Source organism: Sorex fumeus, unplaced genomic scaffold, assembly GCF_029834395.1.
Source record: "Sorex fumeus unplaced genomic scaffold, SorFum_2.1 ptg000072l, whole genome shotgun sequence".
Taxonomy (NCBI): Eukaryota; Metazoa; Chordata; class Mammalia; order Eulipotyphla; family Soricidae; genus Sorex; species Sorex fumeus.
Window position 1 is genome coordinate 39,929,860 of NW_026606129.1, and position 20,497 is coordinate 39,950,356.

The following is a 20,497-nucleotide window of genomic DNA, read 5'->3' on the forward strand; positions in this document are numbered from 1 at the left end:
GAGAGAGAGAGGGTTGTTTGCAGAGAAAGGATGTTCAACAGGATTATTTGGAGCGAAGTACTTTGCACTAGACAAGGGAAACAGTGACCCTTGTTTCACCTTGAAAATCTGGACTCCAGAAAATTTCAAATTTTTCCTATAAAATAATCTTTTGCAGGGGGTGTAGGTGAAAAACAATTGGCAGTGTAGGGGATGGCCTTCCACCCCTAGCTAAGTATTATAAAATATTATATACACATTTTAATTGATTTGTTTTAATAATATAACCAATATCACTATTATTATTTTTTTGGTGGGGGAAAGCCACACCCGGCGGTGCTCTGGGTTACTCCTGGCTCCATGCTTCCAGTTCACTCTTGGTGTTGCTCAGAGAATCACAGGTATTGCTCTGGATCAAAGTGGGGTCACAAAGGCTACCTCTGGCTCTGTGGCAGGCATCAAGTCATAGTTGGCCCTGTTTGAGGTGAACACCTTAACCTATTTTACCCTCTGTACTCTCTGGCCCAATAATATTATTATAAGACCAGTGCTACTGACACCATGTCCACGTTGTATGTGCATTTTATTTTTTTAAAACAACTTTATTTTTTGCTTTTTTGGGTCACACCCAGTGATGCACAGGGGTTACTCCTGGTTCAGTGCACTTAGGAATTACTCCTGGCTGTGCTCGGGGGACCACATGGGATGCTGGGAATCGAACCTACAAGGCAAACGCCCTACCTGCTGTGCTATCACTCCAGCCCCTGTATGTGCATTTTATTTATTTTTTTGCTTTTTGGGGTCACACCCAGCTATGCACAGGGGTTACTCCTGGCTCATGGACTCAGGCATTACTCCTGGAGGTGCTCGGGGGACCATATGAGATGCTGGGAATCGAACCTGGGTCGGCCGCGTGCAAGGCAAATGCCCTACTCGCTGTGCTATCGCTCCAGCCCCCTGTATGTGCATTTTAAATATTCAAAACACACAGAAACACACAAAGCAAAAGTGAAATTTATACTCTTTCTGGTTTTGATTCATTATGCCATTCAGGGTTGATCTTTCTACAACTAATGACTTCTTAGTTGTCAACATGCCCTTTAGGATATTTACTAAGTACTTATGCATATATCGCTCTCAAAAAAGAATTTGAGGTGGAAAACAATTTGAATGTGGCCAGGGATGTAGCTTAGTGGTACAGCACTTGCCTTGCATGTTTGTGATCCTAGATTTAATCTCTGGAACTGCAAAAAATTTTTCCATGTTTTAATGTGTTAAATTTGAGTAGTTAATTTTTTTTTTCTTTTTAGTAGTTGATACAGGTGCCTCGGAATATGCCACTCGCATCTTGCCTCTTGAAATGTGTCTTATCGTGCTTAATCCTCTAATGCCAGAATGTGTAGTGGCTCTCTCCACTTTGGAGAAGACTGTGTTCTCTCCTGAGCACGTATCTTAACTTACCTTTTCATTGTCTCCTTTTATTTTTCAGTAAACTTGTTATACTTCACACTTTATCTTCTGAAATTCTTTCTGTGAGGGAAAGGTGACAGACCAAAAAGCCCTGGGTAGGCCATAGGACTAGCTTTCCTTTTCCTGCAGAGTAATTGCTCTCCAATCTGAGTCCATGGTTCCCCGAGAAATCAGGTGGCAGGATCAACGTCCAGAATAAGTGAACGTCTGGTACAGTATGATGCTTGCCTTGTGGGACTGGCAGGATGGGCGTTGATGTCTGTGCTGTGTAGGAGAGAAAGTGGCAGATTTCCTTCTTGAGGCTGTGACTTCTCTCTTTCCCACTTCAATAAGTTATCCAGGGACCTCCACTGGGAGCTATGCAAGAGTGAATCAGTTTTCTTAGGGGTCTGTGATCAAGCCCTTAATAAGGAACAGAGAATGTGACAGCTGCTCATCTTCATTCCATCAACCTTTCTCCTTGTTACCTAAGAGCCTAATTTGGGGGAGTTTGTTTTTGTTTGGGGGGCCATGCCTGGCTGTCTGAGTTCAGGGTTTACTCCTGGTTCTGGGCTCAGAGAGCACTCCTGGTGGGTTCGGGGGTCCATACAGGGTGCAGGGGATCTCACCTAGATTAGTCCAGTTCAAGGTAAGCATCTTACTGTACTATGGGAGGGAAGAGGAGGGGTGCGGGGTAGTACAATGTGTGTTGTGTGTGTGGTGGGGGGCGGGGGAGGTCTGCCTAACAGCCTCATTCTTGAGTCTTTCCTTCATCCAGTGTTGAATTTCCCCTCTAGATGATTCTTCTCACTGGATTTTTGAGACATCATCTGTGTAAACATCCCCAGGATGTGCCATGTAAACAGTGACAGAGTGTTAAAAATTAAATGGAACTGCTTGAAAACAATGAGCTGGGTGCGTCTCAGAGGAGTTAGACAGAATGCAATTGGAGGCCTAGGGCCCATTCCACTTGAATCACTGAGCTCTTGTGACTTTATGACTTGTGCCCATTTGTCAAACAGGCAGGGGTGAAGACAATAAGTAGCTCCACACTTCCTCCTAGTTTGCTTACTTGCTGCCTACAAACAGAATTAAAGGAAAAAAAAAAAAAGACACCCTCCCTCCTCTGAAAGAAAGGCCTGAGGCTGAAAAGCAGGCTACATTCCTAAAAGTCCTGAATGGGGAGGTCTAAGTTTAGACTATTCACAGCCCTATTTTCTTGGGAGATTTTCCAGCTGTTTTATGAATTTAATTTACATTGCCTTACATTTTTCAACAGTCAGTATTAAAACACATTATGAAGACCAGAGAGATGGTACACTGGGCAGGGTCCTTGCTTCACATGAGGCCTCCTGTGACCCGAACGTCACACCAAAGAAGCAAAAGCAAAAAACAAAACAAAACAAAAAAACAAACAAACAAACCCAAAGAAAACCACAACCATGATATATTTAGAAGTGTTCTCATGAAATCCATAGAGTGAAACAAGTATCCCAGCTCTACATTTGTTACTCGCTATAGCAAAATTCTGTGTATTGAATTGACCCTTGCTTGAACAATATTTATTAATGGAACAATATGTATTTAAATTATATCTTATCCACTTAAGAGTAGATATTTTTCAATTAACATCAATGCCTACAGATGAATTTATTTAAAAAATTATTTTTTCTTGGTGGGGGTAGATGGTTTGGGCCACCCTGGTGGTGCTTGGGAATTGATCACCCCTGGCTGGTCTGGGGATTCAACCAGAGTCAGCTGAAGCAAGACTCCTGTATTGTCACTCTGGCCATATTCTTTCCATTTTTGTTTAGTGTTAGTAGTTGTTAAGGGTTGGAAAATGAATGAGGTAGAGTTGATTTACCCCAATATACTCTATTGAACTGAACATATGTGTTGTTGCTGGACATTAAACCTAGGGTCTCAAATATGCAAAATAAATGCTCTTGCATTAAACTAAGACCCTGACCATAAGTATTTTATCTATTTGTCCTATTAAGGACTCAGAAAGTTGGATTACATCTCAAATTAGGGCAAATTACCATATAGTTCCCAGCACGTCAGGCGTGGATGGGCTGGAGCGATAGCACAGCGGTAGGGCGTTTGCCCTGCATGCAGCCAACATGGCCGACCCGAGTTCGATTCCTCCGCCCCTCTCGGAGAGCCCGGCAAGCTACCGAGAGTATCTCGCCCGCACGGTAGAGCCTGGCAAGCTCCCCATGACATATTCGATATGCCAGACACAGTAACAACAAAGTCTCCAACGGAGACGTTACTGGGCCCGCTTGAGCAAATCGATTATCAACGGGAGGGCCTTTACCTTTACCTAAAGAATAACATCTTCAATTATAAGGGGTAAGTTTTACATGTTTAGTTTTGTCAAGTTTTTTGCTTGATCTACCTGTTATTAGGTATATGCAGTTTAGGATTGTTGTTTCTTCTTCATAAGTTATCCTTTTGTTATTTTAAAATGTTCTCTAATTTTGCAATCATCCTTTCTTAAAGTCTACTTTAGCCTAAATTATATTCCTACCTGTTTTCTTATGAATCATGTTTGCATAGTTTAGTGGAATCTCTAGTGCACTGTTCAGTATTTTCAAGATTGATATGTTCATGCCCCCAGTAGCTGGTAGTCTGGACAGGGATGGCTCACATCTACTACTTTTGCCTTCTGTTGAGGGTAGATGCTTTACACAAGATAAGAATGTCACCTGTATCCCAAAATTCCAATAAAATCCTGTAAGCAAATCTTAATCTGCTACCAGGGGAACTTCTGACACATGGCATATCAGACACATAAGGATGTGATGCATCTTTTTTTCATTCTATTAGCTTCTGTCTTTATAATCATTGAATTTTAAGCATATGTACTTCAGGTTTTTTGTTTTTGGTTATCATTGTTGGCATGGTGCCAGAAAGAGAACCCAGGGCCTCATAGATGTAAGGCATATAGTTTACCTTTTAACCACATTTCTCGGCCACTGTGTACTACTATTTACATTTCATCTCTAAAAAAATCATAATTTTGGATCTTGGTATTTTAATTTAGCTTCTTTTGAGGGTGGGGAGTGAGGCTGGATTTGGTCCACACTGGTTGTGCTCAGGGCTTAGTCCTGGCTCTGGGCAGAGATCGTTTTTGGTGGTGCTTGGTGGAGGGGACCATTTGAGGTGCTAGGAATTGCACAGGTCTGCAGCATGCCAGACAGGCTGAATTATCTCTCTGGCTCTTGTTACAATAGCTTTTGTTTTAAAGTTTCATTTTTAATTTGTAGTTTTGGGGGCTGGGGTGATGATACAGTGGGAAGGGCACCCGCCTTGCAGGAGACTGACCTGGCATCAATCCCTGGCATCCCATATGATCCTCTGAGCACTGCCAGGAGTAATTCCTGAATGTAGAGGAAGACCTGAGTATTCCCAGGCATGGCCCCCAAACAAGAACTAAATTGTTTAGGTAACATAGTTACAATGTAAACTTTATGATTCTGATGTATAAAGTTCTTCTACCTTCACCACCACACTCTCCTACATCACTTATTGTTGGCCTCTTCCTTAGCCCTGTCCCTTTCTGCTTAGTGACCTCTTTTATAATCCAAGGCCAAAGATCTGTCATCATTTGGCATTGTATATTCCTTTATTCTGTTTCTCCATATATCACAGATTTCCTCCCTCTGACTTACGACATGACACCTTTCATTTCTATCGAAGTTGCAGACAACTGAAAGATTCCATCTTTTATTTTTTAAAATTTTATTTCAAAGTTACTGATAGTTTAGTTTTAGATACATAATGTTATAGCTCCAATCCCAATACAATGTCAACTTCCCTCCACCAGTGTTCCCAAGTTCCTTTCGACCAGAGAGATGGAACAGTGTGTAGAACACTTACCTTGCATGTGGCCAATCTGGATTCATCCCCAGCATTCCATATAGTCCATTTAGCACCACCATTGGGGGCTGGAGCGATAGCACAGCGGGTAGGGCGTTCGCCTTACAAGCGGCCAACATGGCCAACCCGAGTTCGATTCCTCCGCCCCTCTCGGAGAGCCCGGCAAGCTACCGAGAGTATTTGATATGCCAGACACAGTAACAACAAAGTCTCCAACGGAGACGTTACTGGGCCCGCTCGAGCAAATCGACGATCAACGGGAGGGCCTTTACCTTATTACCTTTAGCACCACCATGAGTGATCCAGGAGTGTGGAGCCAGGAGAAATCCCTGAGCACCACTGGGTGTGATCCAAGAACCAAAGCCAAACCAAACCAAAAGTTTCCTCCCAAGATTTCATCTTTTTATACAGCTGAGTCCATTATGACACAATGGTTTAAAATGACTTAAAAATGTTTCAGGATGGGTTTGCATTATCTTTTACCTTCCCTTTTCTTTCATGTTTGAAAGATAAAAAAATTCTTACTATCTTTAGGTAGCTGGTTTTGTTGTATGAGGTTTACCATACCTCATATCAGGTACCAGGATTAAGGGTTAAGAAGTGAGTCGTGATATGAAAGTACTTAACAAGTAAGGCCAGAGGGTAGGAGGCTAGAGTTCAAAGTTCTGGCAGATATTGGTTATTCTGACTAGAGGTTTTTTTTTTTTTTTCTTTTTGACACACCATCATATTACCTAAGGCTTGGGAAGTAAATTGGATAATACATAATATTGTTTTTTTAATCAAAGTCCCTAGTGATAGTTATTCTGAAATTTTCTGAAACATGGAAGTGGAGATAGTATTTGCCATAGGAAAGGGTGAAGGAGTGATAGATTTGGTTTATAATTGGGAAGACTTTCTCTATGTAGAAAAGATAGGTACTAATTCCACTAGGGAAATAAATTCCTAAGATTGTTAGGATTTGTCACAAACTCACTGCAATAGTCCAGTAGTGGAGAGTGAGTCCGGAAGCATCTGGTAAGAATAGTGCCCTGCTAGTGAACATGGGAACTAGGGAAGGCTGAATTCTCCAGCTGGGCTATTTCGGGCTTTAAGAAGCTGGTTTGTATACACATTCGTGGTATCCAGGGGTGGCTGAGAAGTAACTTAGGGGCTGGGGCAATAGCACAGTGGGTAGGGCATTTGCCTTGCTCGTGATTGACCCGGGTTCAATTCCCAGCATCCCATATGTTCCCCCAAGCACCGCCAGGGGTAATTCCTGAGTGCAGAGCCAGGAGTAACTCCTGAGCATCACTGGATGTGACTCAAAATCCCACAAATAAAGTAAAAAAAAAAAAAAAGAGTAACTTAATGGTGTGATTAGAAACAGATAATGAGAATGTTAATTTTAGAGTCCTGAAGTCATAGGAGGACAAGAGAGTAGAGACTTGTTTCAACAAAATGACAAATGTTTTCAAGCCTGTTCCCTCTTCCCTTTTTTTTTTTTTAAGATTATCCCTTTTCCATATAATTAGTTCTCTCTGGTCTTTTCTTTAAGATATATATCAGATTTCTTCTTTTTTTGCTGCCAGGGATCCAACCCAGGGCAGGGACATGTGATGCGTATACTGAGCTACACCACTGAGCCTCACTTCTGACCTCTTATTCACTTAATTATGCTGCTCTGATGGCGCCTACTTATGTGTATACGCATATAAGTATGTATGTACACATGTATGTTCCGATGGCTCAATAGAAAACTGGCAACCTTTTGTTTCTAAGTGGATGTTTTTTGGGTGAGGATAAATACTGGGCATCTGGTGTCTGGCAGCAGCTGAAGCCTATGAGTTTTAGTTTGGAGGGAGGGGAGAGCTAAGAAACCCACACCCACCTCTTGGTAAGTACAACACTCACAGCTGGAAGAGGGAGGGCACCGGCAGGGTGTCTGCGCAGTGTTCAGACCTGCCACGCTCTGGCTCTACTCCATTCAGGAGTCAGGCTATGGACTCTGAGAAAGCAATTTTGTTCTCATAATTGCTGGTAAATTAGCATAGTGCGGGCACATTCTCCCAGGGTCTGGCACACGTGTGGAGAAGCAGGGAGGCAGAGCACGCAGAAAAAAAGTTTGCAGAGATGAATCTGAATGCTCACAGAGAACCTAAACGCCAAGACACTGACTGCATTGGGCACTGGCTGCACTGGGCACATAATATCTCAGAATTGTACACTTTAAGGGTACATTTGGGTCTTCTGTGAATCTGTGTTTTATACTAAATTTTGAGTTCCTTAATTATTTTTTTTGCTTTTTGGGTCACACCCGGCGATGCTCAGGGGTTCCTTCTGGTTCTGCACCCAGGAATTACTCCTGGCGGTGCTCAGGGGGACCATATGGGATGCTGGGAATCGAACCCAGGTCCGCCGCATGCAAGGCAAACGCCCTACCCGCTATGCTATCTCTCCAGCCCGTTAATTTTTTTTTAGAAAAGTATTTGATCGGGGATAGAGTGATAGTACAGTGGCTAGGACATTTGCCTCGCACGCAGCCCACCTGGGTTCGATTCTCAGCGTCCCATATGATCCCCTGAGCACCGCCAGGAGTAATTCCTGAGTGCAGAACCAGGAGTAACACCTGGACATCGCCGCATCGCCAGGTGTGACCCCCAAAAGCAAAACAAAAACAAAACAAACATATTAGATCACACCCCATGGAGCTGCTCAGGACTTACTCCTGCACTCAGGGATCACTCCAGGAGGAAGGGGCTCTGGAGACCCAATGTAGTGCTTGGGATAGAAATCGGGTCAGCTGCGAGCAAGGCAAGCACCTCAACCTCTGTATTATCCACTTCTAAGTAGTGTGCTTTTTCAACGTACCCAAGCTACTGGCTCTTAGCAATGATAAACCAAGGTTCTGAAAACGAGTACGTGAAAATACACACATTTTGTGGGAAGCAAATGAAAACAGACTCCGGGAAGCCTAAGGTCTTGCAAAGGAAGCCTAAAACCATTCTGTGGATCCTGGGAGCCGCAGAGCTGGTGTTTCCGCATCCTTTGCAGCGTGCAAGGAACCGGTACCCTTACCGGGAGCAGCGGGAGGAGTTTTCGGCCTCAAGACCCAGCCGCGGTACCAGACACAGCGCTCAGAGCCCAAGACAAGTTCCTGGTGCCCTCTCCCATCCGTCACGCACGCACTTGCACACGAGAGGCTTTGCGGGACTCGGGTGAGTCTTGCCGCGCTCAACGGCCGCAGCCGGCTGCGGTCCGACAGCACGCAAGCAGAAGAGCCGGGCGGTGACCCGGCGCCCGGCCGCAGCCCCATCGGAGGCAGCGCGCGCCGCGGCTGCCGACGCGCATGCGCGGGCCCGGCCAGGCGCGTGTCCCCCACGGCGCTCCGTAGCGCTCCGCGGGCGGCCGAGCTCCACGTCGGCCGCGCAGGCGCCCCCGGCCCCGCTCACCTGCTGCCGTTGTCGCCGTCGCCGCCGCCGTGGCTGGATGGAGGGCCGAGGCCAGCCAGGGGCACCCGAAAGCAAGAGACGCGGCGGCGGCGACGCCGACACCCGCTGGACGCGCGTCCTGATCCGCCCGCAGAACGAAGGAGGCGGCCGCGAACCCCGGCCCCCGCGGTGGTCTCTCCTGTGACGGAGCCGCCGGTGTCGCGGCCGCTGGCCCTCCCCGGGCACCCGCCCCTCAGGTCTCATTTCTACTCAGGACCCCCCGCCCACCCCCGCGCAGCGCCATGTTCAAGAAACTGAAGCAGAAGATCAGCGAGGAGCAGCAGCAGCTCCAGCAGACGCTGGCGTCCACTCAGGTACGGCGGCCGCCGGCCGGGGCAGAGGGGAGGAGGGGTCCTCGCCGCTCTTGACCTCGAACCCGAGGCTGAGCCGAGGCTCAGAGATCGGCGCCTGGCCCACCGGTCCTTGACCCGACTTGGGCGTAGGTGGGTGGGTGGGCGGGTGGGTGGGGTGTTGGTGACCTCGGTTAGAATTTGCCTCCGACAGCCCCGATCCGGGCCGTGGCATTAAACTAGGGTCTTGCAGGATCCGATTTCAGCTTTTGCACCCTTTGGAGGGCGGGGTGGGATCCCCCGGGGCCCCTCGTAACCTGTGTGTGACCTCTGAGGTGGCCCGTCCCCGCTCCGCGATGGATCCGCGGGGCAGCCCCTCCCCCCGGTCGCCCGCAGGACTCAGGACACCTGCTCGGGTCCCCCCCTTCTTCCCCTCCCGGGTTCCCAGCCCTGGTCCCCGGGCTCAGGGCATCCACCAGGTGGGCGCACGCACCCGGAGCCGTAGACTGGGGGCGGTCCGACGCTCCGCGCACCTCTTGGGACCGGGGCGCGCGGCCGCTGCTACTCCCGGGGCCCGGCCGGGTCGCTTCCCACTCGGGCGCTCCTCTTCCTGGGTGCGGCTGGGTGCAGGGAGAAGGGGGCGTGGGAGTCGAGAGGACAGGAACAGCGCCCGAGCGTCGGCCGGTGGATTTGCTGGGGGTCTTTGCAGAGAGAGTCAGGCTTGGCGACCAAGCTCTTCCTAGCCTTCAGGGAACTTCACGGAAGGGGGCCAGTTCTCGGCCTGCATTTAAAGGGTGCTGCCTCCAGGATCTGAGTTTTATGGCTACTTGAGGTTCCAGCTCGGTGCCTCCGTCAGATTTTTTTTTTTTTTTTAATCTGTGTTGAGATCAAATACTGGCACTTGGGTGTGCAAAAGATTGAGAAAACAGCCCTCTTTGATCCACTATGTGTATGTTCGGCCCCAAGGCAAAAGTGGAAGGATGGTGCCTTGATTTGGTGCTGGTGTCAGATCCCCTCTGCTTGGTCAGATCCACAAAGAACAGAGCAAACCCCCGGGACTGGAGAGCGAGTGAACCGGGAGGTAGAAGTTCAGCTAGGAAAGATGGAAAGTTCTGGGGACTTTGCACAGCTCTGTAAGTTGACTTATTGTCACTAACTTACTTGTCGGCCTGAAAGTGGTTGAGACAGTAGCTTTTATGTTACATACAGAGTAAAATACAGGAAGTGCAGAATCTCAAATCTCTGAAATCAGTACTTCTTAGTGTGAAGCTCAAAAGTAAACATAATAGGAATTTTAAAACAACTCCAAGTTTACTAAACGATTGCCTGAATTTTGAAGTAGGGATAGGCATAACTGCTGGACAGAACATTTATATCAGAAGGATCAGAATATATCTGGACTAGTTTACATGCTGTTTTTTTTTTTTAACCTGGGATCACATAAAGTTCTTGGAGCTCTTGCTTTGCGTGTGGGAAGCCTATGTTCAAGGAGAGGCACGGCATAGTCACTAGGTGGGAGTGATTCCTGAGCCCTGAGTGGGGGGTAACTCCTGAACACTGCCAGGTGTGTCCCCCCCCCTTTCCACAACAAACATCCCCAAACTAATAAAAGAAGTAGAGCAATCTTTATATATTTGAAAAAAGCTTAAGACTGGAGAGATGGTAAGTTGCTTGCCTGGTACGCTGAAATCAGGGTCTCAGGAGTAAGCCCTGAGCACCAGGGTCTGACTCCCAAACAAAACAACAACAATAAAAGACCCATGAAACTAAACTAGAGTAAGGACTGCACAAAGTTCTTCATTTGCTTTTAAGTTTGTTAAAACCAGAGGAATGTATTTTAGAAAATCTTTTCCTTACTGGCTTTTAGGATGAATTAAACGAATTTGTTAAATTTTGTGATTCAAATATACTAAGATATGGTTGCAAATTGTGCACATTAACTCTGTGTTCCAGTTGGGGCTAGTGGTAAATTCAGGCTCATCCTTCTTTGCAAGGTGAGAAAGAAAGATTGGGAACTTTGGTATAGAACATTAGTTAATGAGCTAATGAAGGGCTTCTAGATGCACAGAATTTTAAGTTTGGTTTCTTTGCTTTTTTTTTCTTCTAAATAACAAAATATTAGCAAATGTCCTCATTTACTTAAATGTATATTTGATAAAGTATGACATTCTATGTTGTATAGATGTCTAGAAAGTATGAAGGACTAGGAAATTTTTTCTTCAGAACACTGAATGTATTTCTCCTTTATCTTCTAGTATCATATGTTGCAGATGAGAGTGCAATTTCAAATCCATTCCTTTGACTTTTGGTGGATTTATATATATTCGTTTACTATGATGATGATAAAATCTTTTGAGTAGGTTTCTTCCATTTTCTTTGTAATGGTCCTGTAAAGAAAGCAGCAACAGTTATGGTTCCAGTTAAGAAAGCCAAGAGCTCTCTGGTTTCTGGTTTCTTCTCACCTTGGGAAGAAGTGAATCCATTTGGCCAGCACTAATGTTGGTTTCATGAGTCATGTCAGGGATGGAGAGTTCCAACTAAAACATCCCTCCATCTTTCATGGAACTTCCTTCCAGGGGCTTCATGCTAGATGTGGAGAAAAACCTCCTTTTCATTGGTAGTTAGCCTGACCTTTGACACTTTTTGATTAAACTGTTTTTAGTTTTCATAATTCTTTCTTTTTGTTCTTCTTCGGACCACACACAGCTGTACTCAAGGCTTACTCTTGGCTCTCTGTGTATGGATCATTCTTGGTGGTATTCTGGGGGACCATATTACTGCTGAGGATTTGAACCAAGATTGGAGGGCTTTAACCTTTATACTCTCTTCATCCCCCATTTTTATGCCCTCCTCCCCTTTTCATTATTTCTCCCACTCACGCCTTCCTTTCCCCCCATCTTTTTAAGTCCTATTAATCCCTTTACCAACCTCCTTGGATTGGGTCTTTGTCTTAACTTTCTTTTTGCATATTTTTTTTCTATTGAGAAATTTCTTGAAAGTTTAATCCAGCATTTTCCATTAATGTATCTTAGTAAATATATGTATATACATATATATATAAAATTTGGACAAATAGTAATAATAGTTACCAACATTTATTGAGTATATAGGTATTTTTTTCTCAGTGTGTTTTTACATGTATCATCTAAATTATTATCTGCAGTAGTATATATGGATTTGAATTATCTCCCATTTTACAGATAAGAGATTAAGGTGGTGGGAGGGTAAATTGTCTATACAGCAGTAAGAGGTAAAGCTCAGGTATGAATCTAGGCATTTGGTCCTAAAGTCCTTTCTCCTAATTACTGCACTGTACTTACTGCTTTGTTATACATGTTGGTAGCAGCTTGAGGTTGTTTATTGGAATTTGAGTTTCAAAACTCTGTGAGGGGAAGCATTATATATTACATAATTATTTAAGTTCTGTGTCTCAAATATCTTTATTAATTTTATCTGGTCACTTGCTTTATTTATTCATACTGGTCATCTTGTTTTGCTTTCTTTTAAAAATAGGGGCCACACCCAGCAGAACTAGGGGGAAGCAGAGCTACTTACTCTAGGCGGTACGGAGGAGCCATAAGGCTACAGCCGGACCAGACAATCCACGTAGTATCTGGGATTGTACTTGGGGCATTTCATATACCAGTCATGTGCTCCAGCCCTGTGAGTCCCCCGCTTGCCCCTCTTTTTTTGGGGGGGGTGGTGGGGACACATCCAGCGGTGCTCAGGGATCACTCCTGGTGGTGTGGGGTAGGGTTTGGATTGTGGGATTGAGTGGGGAGACAACCATCTGTGGTTTGCCTTAATCTCTCTACTATCCTTTCTGGCTTACCCCCACTTCCCCTTTTAAAAATCTTTTTATTAAAACTCTGTCATTTACAGTTATTCTTAGTTAAATTTTAGGCATACTATGTTCTAGCTCTAGTTCCACCACCAGTGTCAACTTCCCTCTCCCAGTGTCCCCAGGTTCCCTCCTACCCCCCAGTCAGTCTCCTTGACAGGCCTATTTAAGAATTGGTGTTGTCTCCTTCCTGCTTTCAGTGTAACTGGCTCTGGTTTGGATATATAGGTGTACCACTCCTCTATGCCACCAGTGTAACTGAAGTCCTTGACCTGCTCCCCATTACTTCCCATACACCTCTTCTTACTCATGCCTCCATTTCTTTCCTTCTGTTCTTCTCCCTATACTCTGGGGTCCCCATGTGCCCCTCTCCCATTTATTTATTTATTTTAAAGAAAATTGTCTTGTGGTTGTTGGTTACTCATTGTTACCTAAGCATTCCCAGAAGGTGATCTAATTTGATAATGGACATGGACTTCTTTCTCTGCTGCTGCTGCTACTCTCCTGTGTGGAATTTGGATGTAAGGAGTGGGGGTTGGGTAAAGAACAATCTTAACAAGAATTTTTCCTCTGCTAACTCAGAGGGTTCTAGTTAGAAAGGTGACTATATAATTTAATTAAGCAAGCACTCTTTTCTTTTTTTGGGTTGGTTTGGGGCCACATCTAGTAGTGCTGAGGGACTGTCTGGTGCCGGGGGTCAAACCCAGGCTCCTTGCATGCAAAGCATTGTGCTCTCTTTCTAGCCTTCAATGAACAGGGACACTGTCAGTAATGGTGCAGGCAAGCAGGGCTATTAACTGGTAACCTGCTACTTTGTACCTCCAGCAATTGCTATTGGCCTTGCTTCTCTGAGGCAGGTTGCTCTTTACATAGGCTGTTACTTTTGTCTGGAGGTAGGTTTGGTTTGAAGGAGTCTGACCCCAAGTACCTGTTTATACAAACCCTTCATTAATCCCTGAGAGAATAATCTCCTATTCTGGTCCTCGAAACCTGTGATTTTCTTTTTTTCTTGTTTCCTTGTTGGAGTCTGTGGCTGTTGCTTCCTCCTCACTCTTAGGTATATGTTTGGAGTTGTGACTTCCTTTGTTCAGATTTTTCTACCAATTTGAATCTTTTTGTATTTGATTCATCAAGTTGTTTGTTTTTGGTTCACACCTGGTAGTTCTCAGGGCTTTTTCCTGGCTTTGTGCTCAGGGGTCACTCTGATGGTGCTTAGCAACCTTACAGGGTGCTGGGGATTGAAGGAGGGTCCACCTCATACAAAGCAAGTGCCCTATCTGCTGTATATTTTTGCCACCAGTGTTCTCTCTTGTTGTAGAGTTTTGTTTGCTCGTTTCTTTTTTGGCTTTTCAGCTGTATCCAGAGGTGCTTGGAGCTTCTTCTTCAGTACAAGGCTGCAACTTATAGCAGTGCTGGGATACCATGTGGTGCTAGGGCACTTGGGCTCCCAAGGCATACACTCTTGCCCTCAGAGCTATCTTCTGTCCTTGTAGAGTTTCATCTGTTTCTATCTTTTTTTTTTTTCTTTTTGGGTCACACCTGGCTACTCCTGGTTCATGCACTCAGGAATTACTCCTGGTGGTGCTCAGGGGACCATATGGGATGCTGGGAATTGAACCTAGGTCGGCTGCGTGCAAGGCAAATGCCCTACCCGCTGTGCTATTGCTCCAGCCCCTGTTTCTATCTTTTTTAAACTCCCATTTCAAATGGAGTTTGTCGAGGGAGAGGAATGTAGTGTTTGGTTTACAAACCTGTTCTGGAAACTTAACATTTTTGTTTTTGTGGGACTTCCCAAGTGGTGCTCAGGGGCCCCAGGCATCACCTAACCAATTGTTCTCGGCCTATCTCGCCAGCTGTTCACTGTTCAGAGGTTTGGTGGTTCAAAGAGCAGTACCTGAGCCATGTGGTTTCTAGGACTACACCTGCCAACATGTAAGAGTTCAAGAGATGCTGGGGATCGAACTGGGGTCTGGTGAATGCAAGGCATGTCTTAACCCCCTTAATATTTCCCCAGCCCACACCATTCTAGTTTTAAAGGTATATCATTGACCTCTTAATTATAAATTCACAATAAATGCATATTCATTAGGTTAGTAAAGATATCTGAGCTTTTTATCTTAATGTAGAGTCATTTGGTTAAGTTCGTGTATACGATGTGACTGGTCTTCAGATTCATGGTTAGCAATACCTAGTGTCTGAAGTGATTATGATTATCAACTATTATGTGAGATTAAAGGTGAGAAATTATACATATATATATGTTTATATATATATATATATCTTTTTCTTTTTTCTGGTTTTTGGGCCATTACATAGTTGTGCTTGGAAGCTACTCCAAGTTCCAGGGATAGAATCTGGGCTTCCTGGATCTTTTGTTCTATATAGACTAAATACTAATAATTTTTAAATTAAAGATTAAAAATAAATTTATATTTATTACATAATTATCAAAGTAATACATCACTTAAATAAGTCAAATACTATTACTAAACAGCTATTATACAAAATATATTGTCTTTTTCAACCCTCCACTGCTGTTCTCCATGTTTTGAATATTTGTTTTCTTGTATATATTTGTTGTTTGTTTGCTCTGTTTTTGACCACTCCCAGGGGTGCTCAAGGCTCCCTCCCTCCCTCCCTCTCTTCCCCCCCCTCCACTCCCCCTTTCCCCCTCTCCCATGCTCTTGGCTTACTCTTGGCTCCACTTTCAGGCTCAGGGACCCTATGAGTTGCCAAGTATTGAACATGGATTGGCCATGTACAACGCAAGCACCCTACTCACTGTCCTATTTCTGGTCCCATTTTTTAAAATGCATGTTTTGGGTGTGTTTTTGGGGGCCACACCTGGCTGTGTCTGGGACTTCTGGTTCTGTGCCCAAGGCTCACTCTCTATGGTTCCTGGTCGCGTTCAAGGGACTGTGGAGAGTGAGTGCTGGGAATCAAATCTGGGCTAACCGCATACGAGGTAAGTGCCCTACCTGCTGTACTGTTACTCTAGCCTCATGCTTTGTACTTTTCAGTCACATCCATTCCCTTGGGTGATCTTTTCTCTTACAATTCCAGAGGCAGATATACCAGACAGTAGGCCCAGCCTTGGCAGCTGCTATTATTTTATTTATTTTGTAAATAAAGTGGAAATTCTTCCCATTTACAAATGGAGTAAACCCCACCATTTGATTTAGCCAATTTACTAGAGCAGTACTGAATATACATTTTCTAGACATTTAAGACATTGATCAGATCAGGCGGGGCCGGAGCGATAGTACAGCAGGTAAGATGTTTGTCTTGCATGCAGCCTAACTGGTTTGGATTCCCAGCACCACATATCGGGTGGTGGGGATTTTTGGGCCACACCCGGTGATGCTCAGGACTAACTCCTCCTGGCTTTGCACTCAGAAATTACGCCTGGTGGTGCTCAGAGGACCATGTGGATGCCAGGAATTGAAGCTGAATCAGCCACATGCAAGACGAGCTCTCTACCTGCTGTACCATTGTCTTCTTTTCAACCATTTGCTTGTTTCTAAGTTCTTACATTCACGTTGATCTTGATTGGGAAGAAATCTTCTGTTCCTGAAGGTGACTTCTGCATCTAGCTCAGTTCCTCTATCATGTATTGCTGTTTCTGGTTCATCATAGAAGGTGTGTGTGTGTTGGTTCTTAGTTGTGAGCAGCAGAGTTCAGTGTGGCTAATTAAGCAGAAAAGGGAGTCAGTGAAGGCTCTTTGCTAGCTACAGGGTTTGCAGGATGTCCTGAAAGTCTGGGCTGATTGCTCTGCCAAGTGCTCTGGCAGCGTCTCAGTGTGACCCTGGCATTGCGTCTTCTTCTGCGTGGCTCAGCTCTCTCCTTGCATATCAGAGAGTACTTTGGCTTTGCATATCTCTTATGACTCAGTGTCTCTCATGACTCAGTGTCATGTGTGTGTGTGTAAAAAAGGAGATGTGTTAGTGAATTTTTTGACTTCTAATTTATGGACTTTTAGTACCTTTTTCTTAAAAAGATATTATTAAGCTTTTGTCACATTTTTGTTGATTTTCTCCTCCCCATTCAGTTAGTGGTTTTTTTTTTTTTGCATCAAAGTACTTTCCCACTCAGATGATAAAAATAGTCACTAAAACATTATTTGTGTGTTCTTCTCACCTGTATATTTATTTTCTCCTCTCTCCCCTCCCTTCCTTTGTTGCTGCTTTGTTGCTGCTGCTGCTGTTACTGGGGTCATGCACACAACTGACTGTGATACTCACCAGGGGTCACATCCAGGGTGGCAGTGCCCGCATACTTCTCCCTGGGCTCACTCTGGCTGGTGTCTTTGTGGTGCTTGCACACATGCTGGTTAGGGGCTACGCTTTTATGTGAGGCACACAAGGAGAGGTTATGGTGATTGCCAGGGGTTGTTGCAGAGCTCCAACAGGTGCCCACAAGAGGCCTCACTTCCTGGACCTGGTGCTTGTACTTCTGTATAGTTGCAGTGCTTGCGAAAGGTGGCATTAATTTTTGTGGTGCTCACACACACCCGACTGGGCTGCAGCTGGATGTTGCTTAGAGCACTGGGGTTCACAGACAACAGAGCGGCCAGGCCCAAACAGTAGAGCCACCTGGACTGTCCTTGGCACAGTTGTGGCACTTAGGATTCGAACTCTTGACCTAAGGCTTGAAGGCAGGTGCTCTGAACTACTGGGCTCTTCCTCTGCACTCTTACGTTTTCTTTTACATTTCATCTCTTGAAAAAAAATTTAGTTTGTAATATAGCTTGAGTATGAAGTAAGGACATGATTGGCATCTCTTCTGCCAGCTAGCTCATTAGTTGTCCCAACATTGTTTATTGGACATATGTCTTGCTATGAAATGTTATGATTATCGTAGACTGAATACATGTCTTTGTGTATCTGTGTGAATATATGTATGTCCACATTACTTATAACCTCTGTCTCAGCATTATGTATGATGATTTAGAAGATCAGAGTAATTTCTTTACTCCGTCATTGAATGCATATTTTTTAAATGGCTCATATGTCTGTAGAGTTATACAGACTAAAGAAGGATGAACATCAAAACTTTTATGTATAGATGAATGCTGATATGCTTTGTTACAAATGATGAAATAGCTGAACTGGATTTTTATCTTTATGACTGTTTCATCATTTAAAAATAACGTCATATAATCCTGTGGTTTGTAGAAAGGCAAAACAAGGCAATAGACAGTATTGAACAATGATATTGCTCTGGCTTTGAATTATAAAACTCAGATTGCCAAACAGAGGGAAAATGAAGATGGGGGTGTGGGTGTGAAGAGGTGAATTAGAGGTGACGTAGGGATAGTGGTGGAGAGGCTTGGGCACTTTGGTGGTGGAAATGCAGTATATCAGTACCATAAATATGTACTCATAGTACCTAAACTAATAAAAAAATTAAGTGCAGCCCCTCAAATAATGTCATATTTTTAGTTTAAATTTGGTACTGTTCTCCTGTGTGTTTTTGTACTGAGGATTGTAGGAATGTGGCTGTTCTTTATAGAAAAGGACTGGTATTTCAATATCTAGCTTGGGCAAGGTAGACTCATATCAAGGCCCTGGGCTAGAGGGATGCTTCACCTGTTCAGTTTATAGCAGTAAATAGTACAGCTTGGAATTACCTTAAAAATGAGATAATTTGATAGCCTTAATTTTATTAATGAATTTTGTATGTGGGCCAATTTTTTTAAATTAAATTTTTTATAACATTGTTCACGATAATTTATTACATTCAATATTACAACACCAGTCCCACCGCCATTACACCTTCCCACCACCATTATTTTGAATATTCTCACGACCTCCAAAGCCTGCCCCCAAAGCAGGACCTAAACAATTTATTTTGTATTGCTTGGTATGAATAATCTTGGGCAATTTTTGACTCAGAAAAGTTGTAAGGATTGTGCAGAATTTTCATACTTTGTTCACTTGGATGTAAATTTTCTCTGATAGTCTCATGTTACCATCACAGCTTCTTTTTCTCTTTCTCTCTTTGTCTCTTGCTCCCCCTCCCTTCTTCCTTCCTTCCTGCCTGCCTGCCTGCCTGCCTTTTCTCACCTTTCCCATTTTCGTTGATGTGCCAGGATTTACAATTCTGTTAATTACACTTTTCATGCATGCATCATTCCAGCACACACCTCTCACCAGAGCATCTAGCTCTCTCCACCAGTGTCCCAATGTCCCCTTCCAGCCATGCCCCTCCCTCTCCCCCCCCCCCCCCCCCCCCACACATAAGTTCAGTTCTGTAGACAGAATTTCATGTTTCAATGACTTTGGGCATTTGTTGTTCCCTTATTATGTTTCTTTATATCACATATAAAGAGATTAAAAAAAGTCAGTTGTGGAGGTGGCGATATACGGTGATTAAATTGAACCCAGGTCAGTTGTATGCAAGGCACTAAATTCTGAATTTCCACAAAATTGTAAATAATTAAGTTGAAAACAATTTTTTATGAGAACTACCTTTCTCTTTCTGTAGGTATACATAAATAGAGTGAATAATTCTATGCTAATGCATTTTAAAGGTAACATGATATAAGGGATAAAGAGATAGTACAGTGAGTCAAACATTTGCCTTGCATTGGTTGATTTGTGTACAACCCCAGGATCTCCCCAAAAATAAAGTCAACATGAAATAGATAAAATTACAAATCCACAATTTAGTAAGAATGAGGAGAGAATTTTTTTTTCCTGTTTGGGTCACACCTGGCAATGCTGAGGGGTTACTCCTGGTTCAAGCACTCAGGAATTACTCTTGGCGGTGCTCAGGGGACTATGTGGGATGCTGGGAATTGAACTCAGCTCGGCCGCCTGCAAGGCAAATGCCTTACCCGCTGTTCTATTACTCCAGCCCCTAGAATTAAAAATTTAAGGGAAAATATAAATAGGCTTATAAAAGTTATAAAAGTGTGTTTTACCCTAAAAAGGAAATACAGGTTTATGTTGGAAAATATAGAGATATGCTTAAATATCTGCATTAGTAAGTAAAAGGTAAAGGTAAAGGTAAAGGCCCTCCTGTTGATCGTCGATTTGCTCGAGCGGGCCCAGTAACGTCTCCATTGGAGACTTTGTTGTTACTGTGTCTGGCATATCGAATACTCTCGGTAGCTTGCCAGGCTCTCCGAGAGGGGCGGAGGAATCGAACTCGGGTCGGCCATGTTGGCCGCTTGTAAGGCGAACGCCCTACCCGAATCTACAGGTGCCAAAAAATCACCTGAATGAGCATCAAACATTCAATATAAATGAAATATTAGTTCATTATTGAAAAGTATAAAACCCCTTTGCAGTCTAGGAATAGCACTGCACTGTAGCATTGTCCTCCCGTTGCTCATCGATTTGCTCGAGCAGGCTCAGTAATGTCTCCATTGTGAGACTTGTTACTGTGTTTGGCATATCGAATACATACGGGAAGCTTGCCAGGCTTTGCCGTGTGGGCGAGATACTCTCGGTAGCTTGCTGGGCTCTCCGAGAGGGGCGGAGGAATCGAACCTGGGTCAGCCACGCCAGCCGCCTGCAAGGCAAACACTCTGCCTCTGTGTTATCGCTCCAGCCCATAAATAAGACTTTTTTGGTAGG

General features: G+C 44.2%; 1 protein-coding gene across 4 annotated transcripts in view; it reads left to right on the forward strand.

Annotated features, from left to right (window-relative positions):
• Positions 1-8,702: 8,702 nt before the first annotated feature.
• GOLGA4 (golgin A4) overlaps positions 8,703-20,497 on the forward strand; it is a 119,337-nt gene continuing 107,542 nt past the window's right edge. For 2 of the 4 annotated variants that reach the window (XM_056129093.1, XM_056129097.1), the window contains exon 1: positions 8,703-9,097. In XM_056129093.1, coding sequence (XP_055985068.1) covers positions 9,026-9,097 — 72 coding nt within the window. In that variant the 5' untranslated portion in view covers positions 8,703-9,025. The remainder of the gene's footprint in view (positions 9,098-20,497) is intronic. The other 2 variants (XM_056129095.1, XM_056129096.1) reach the window with 1 other exon arrangement.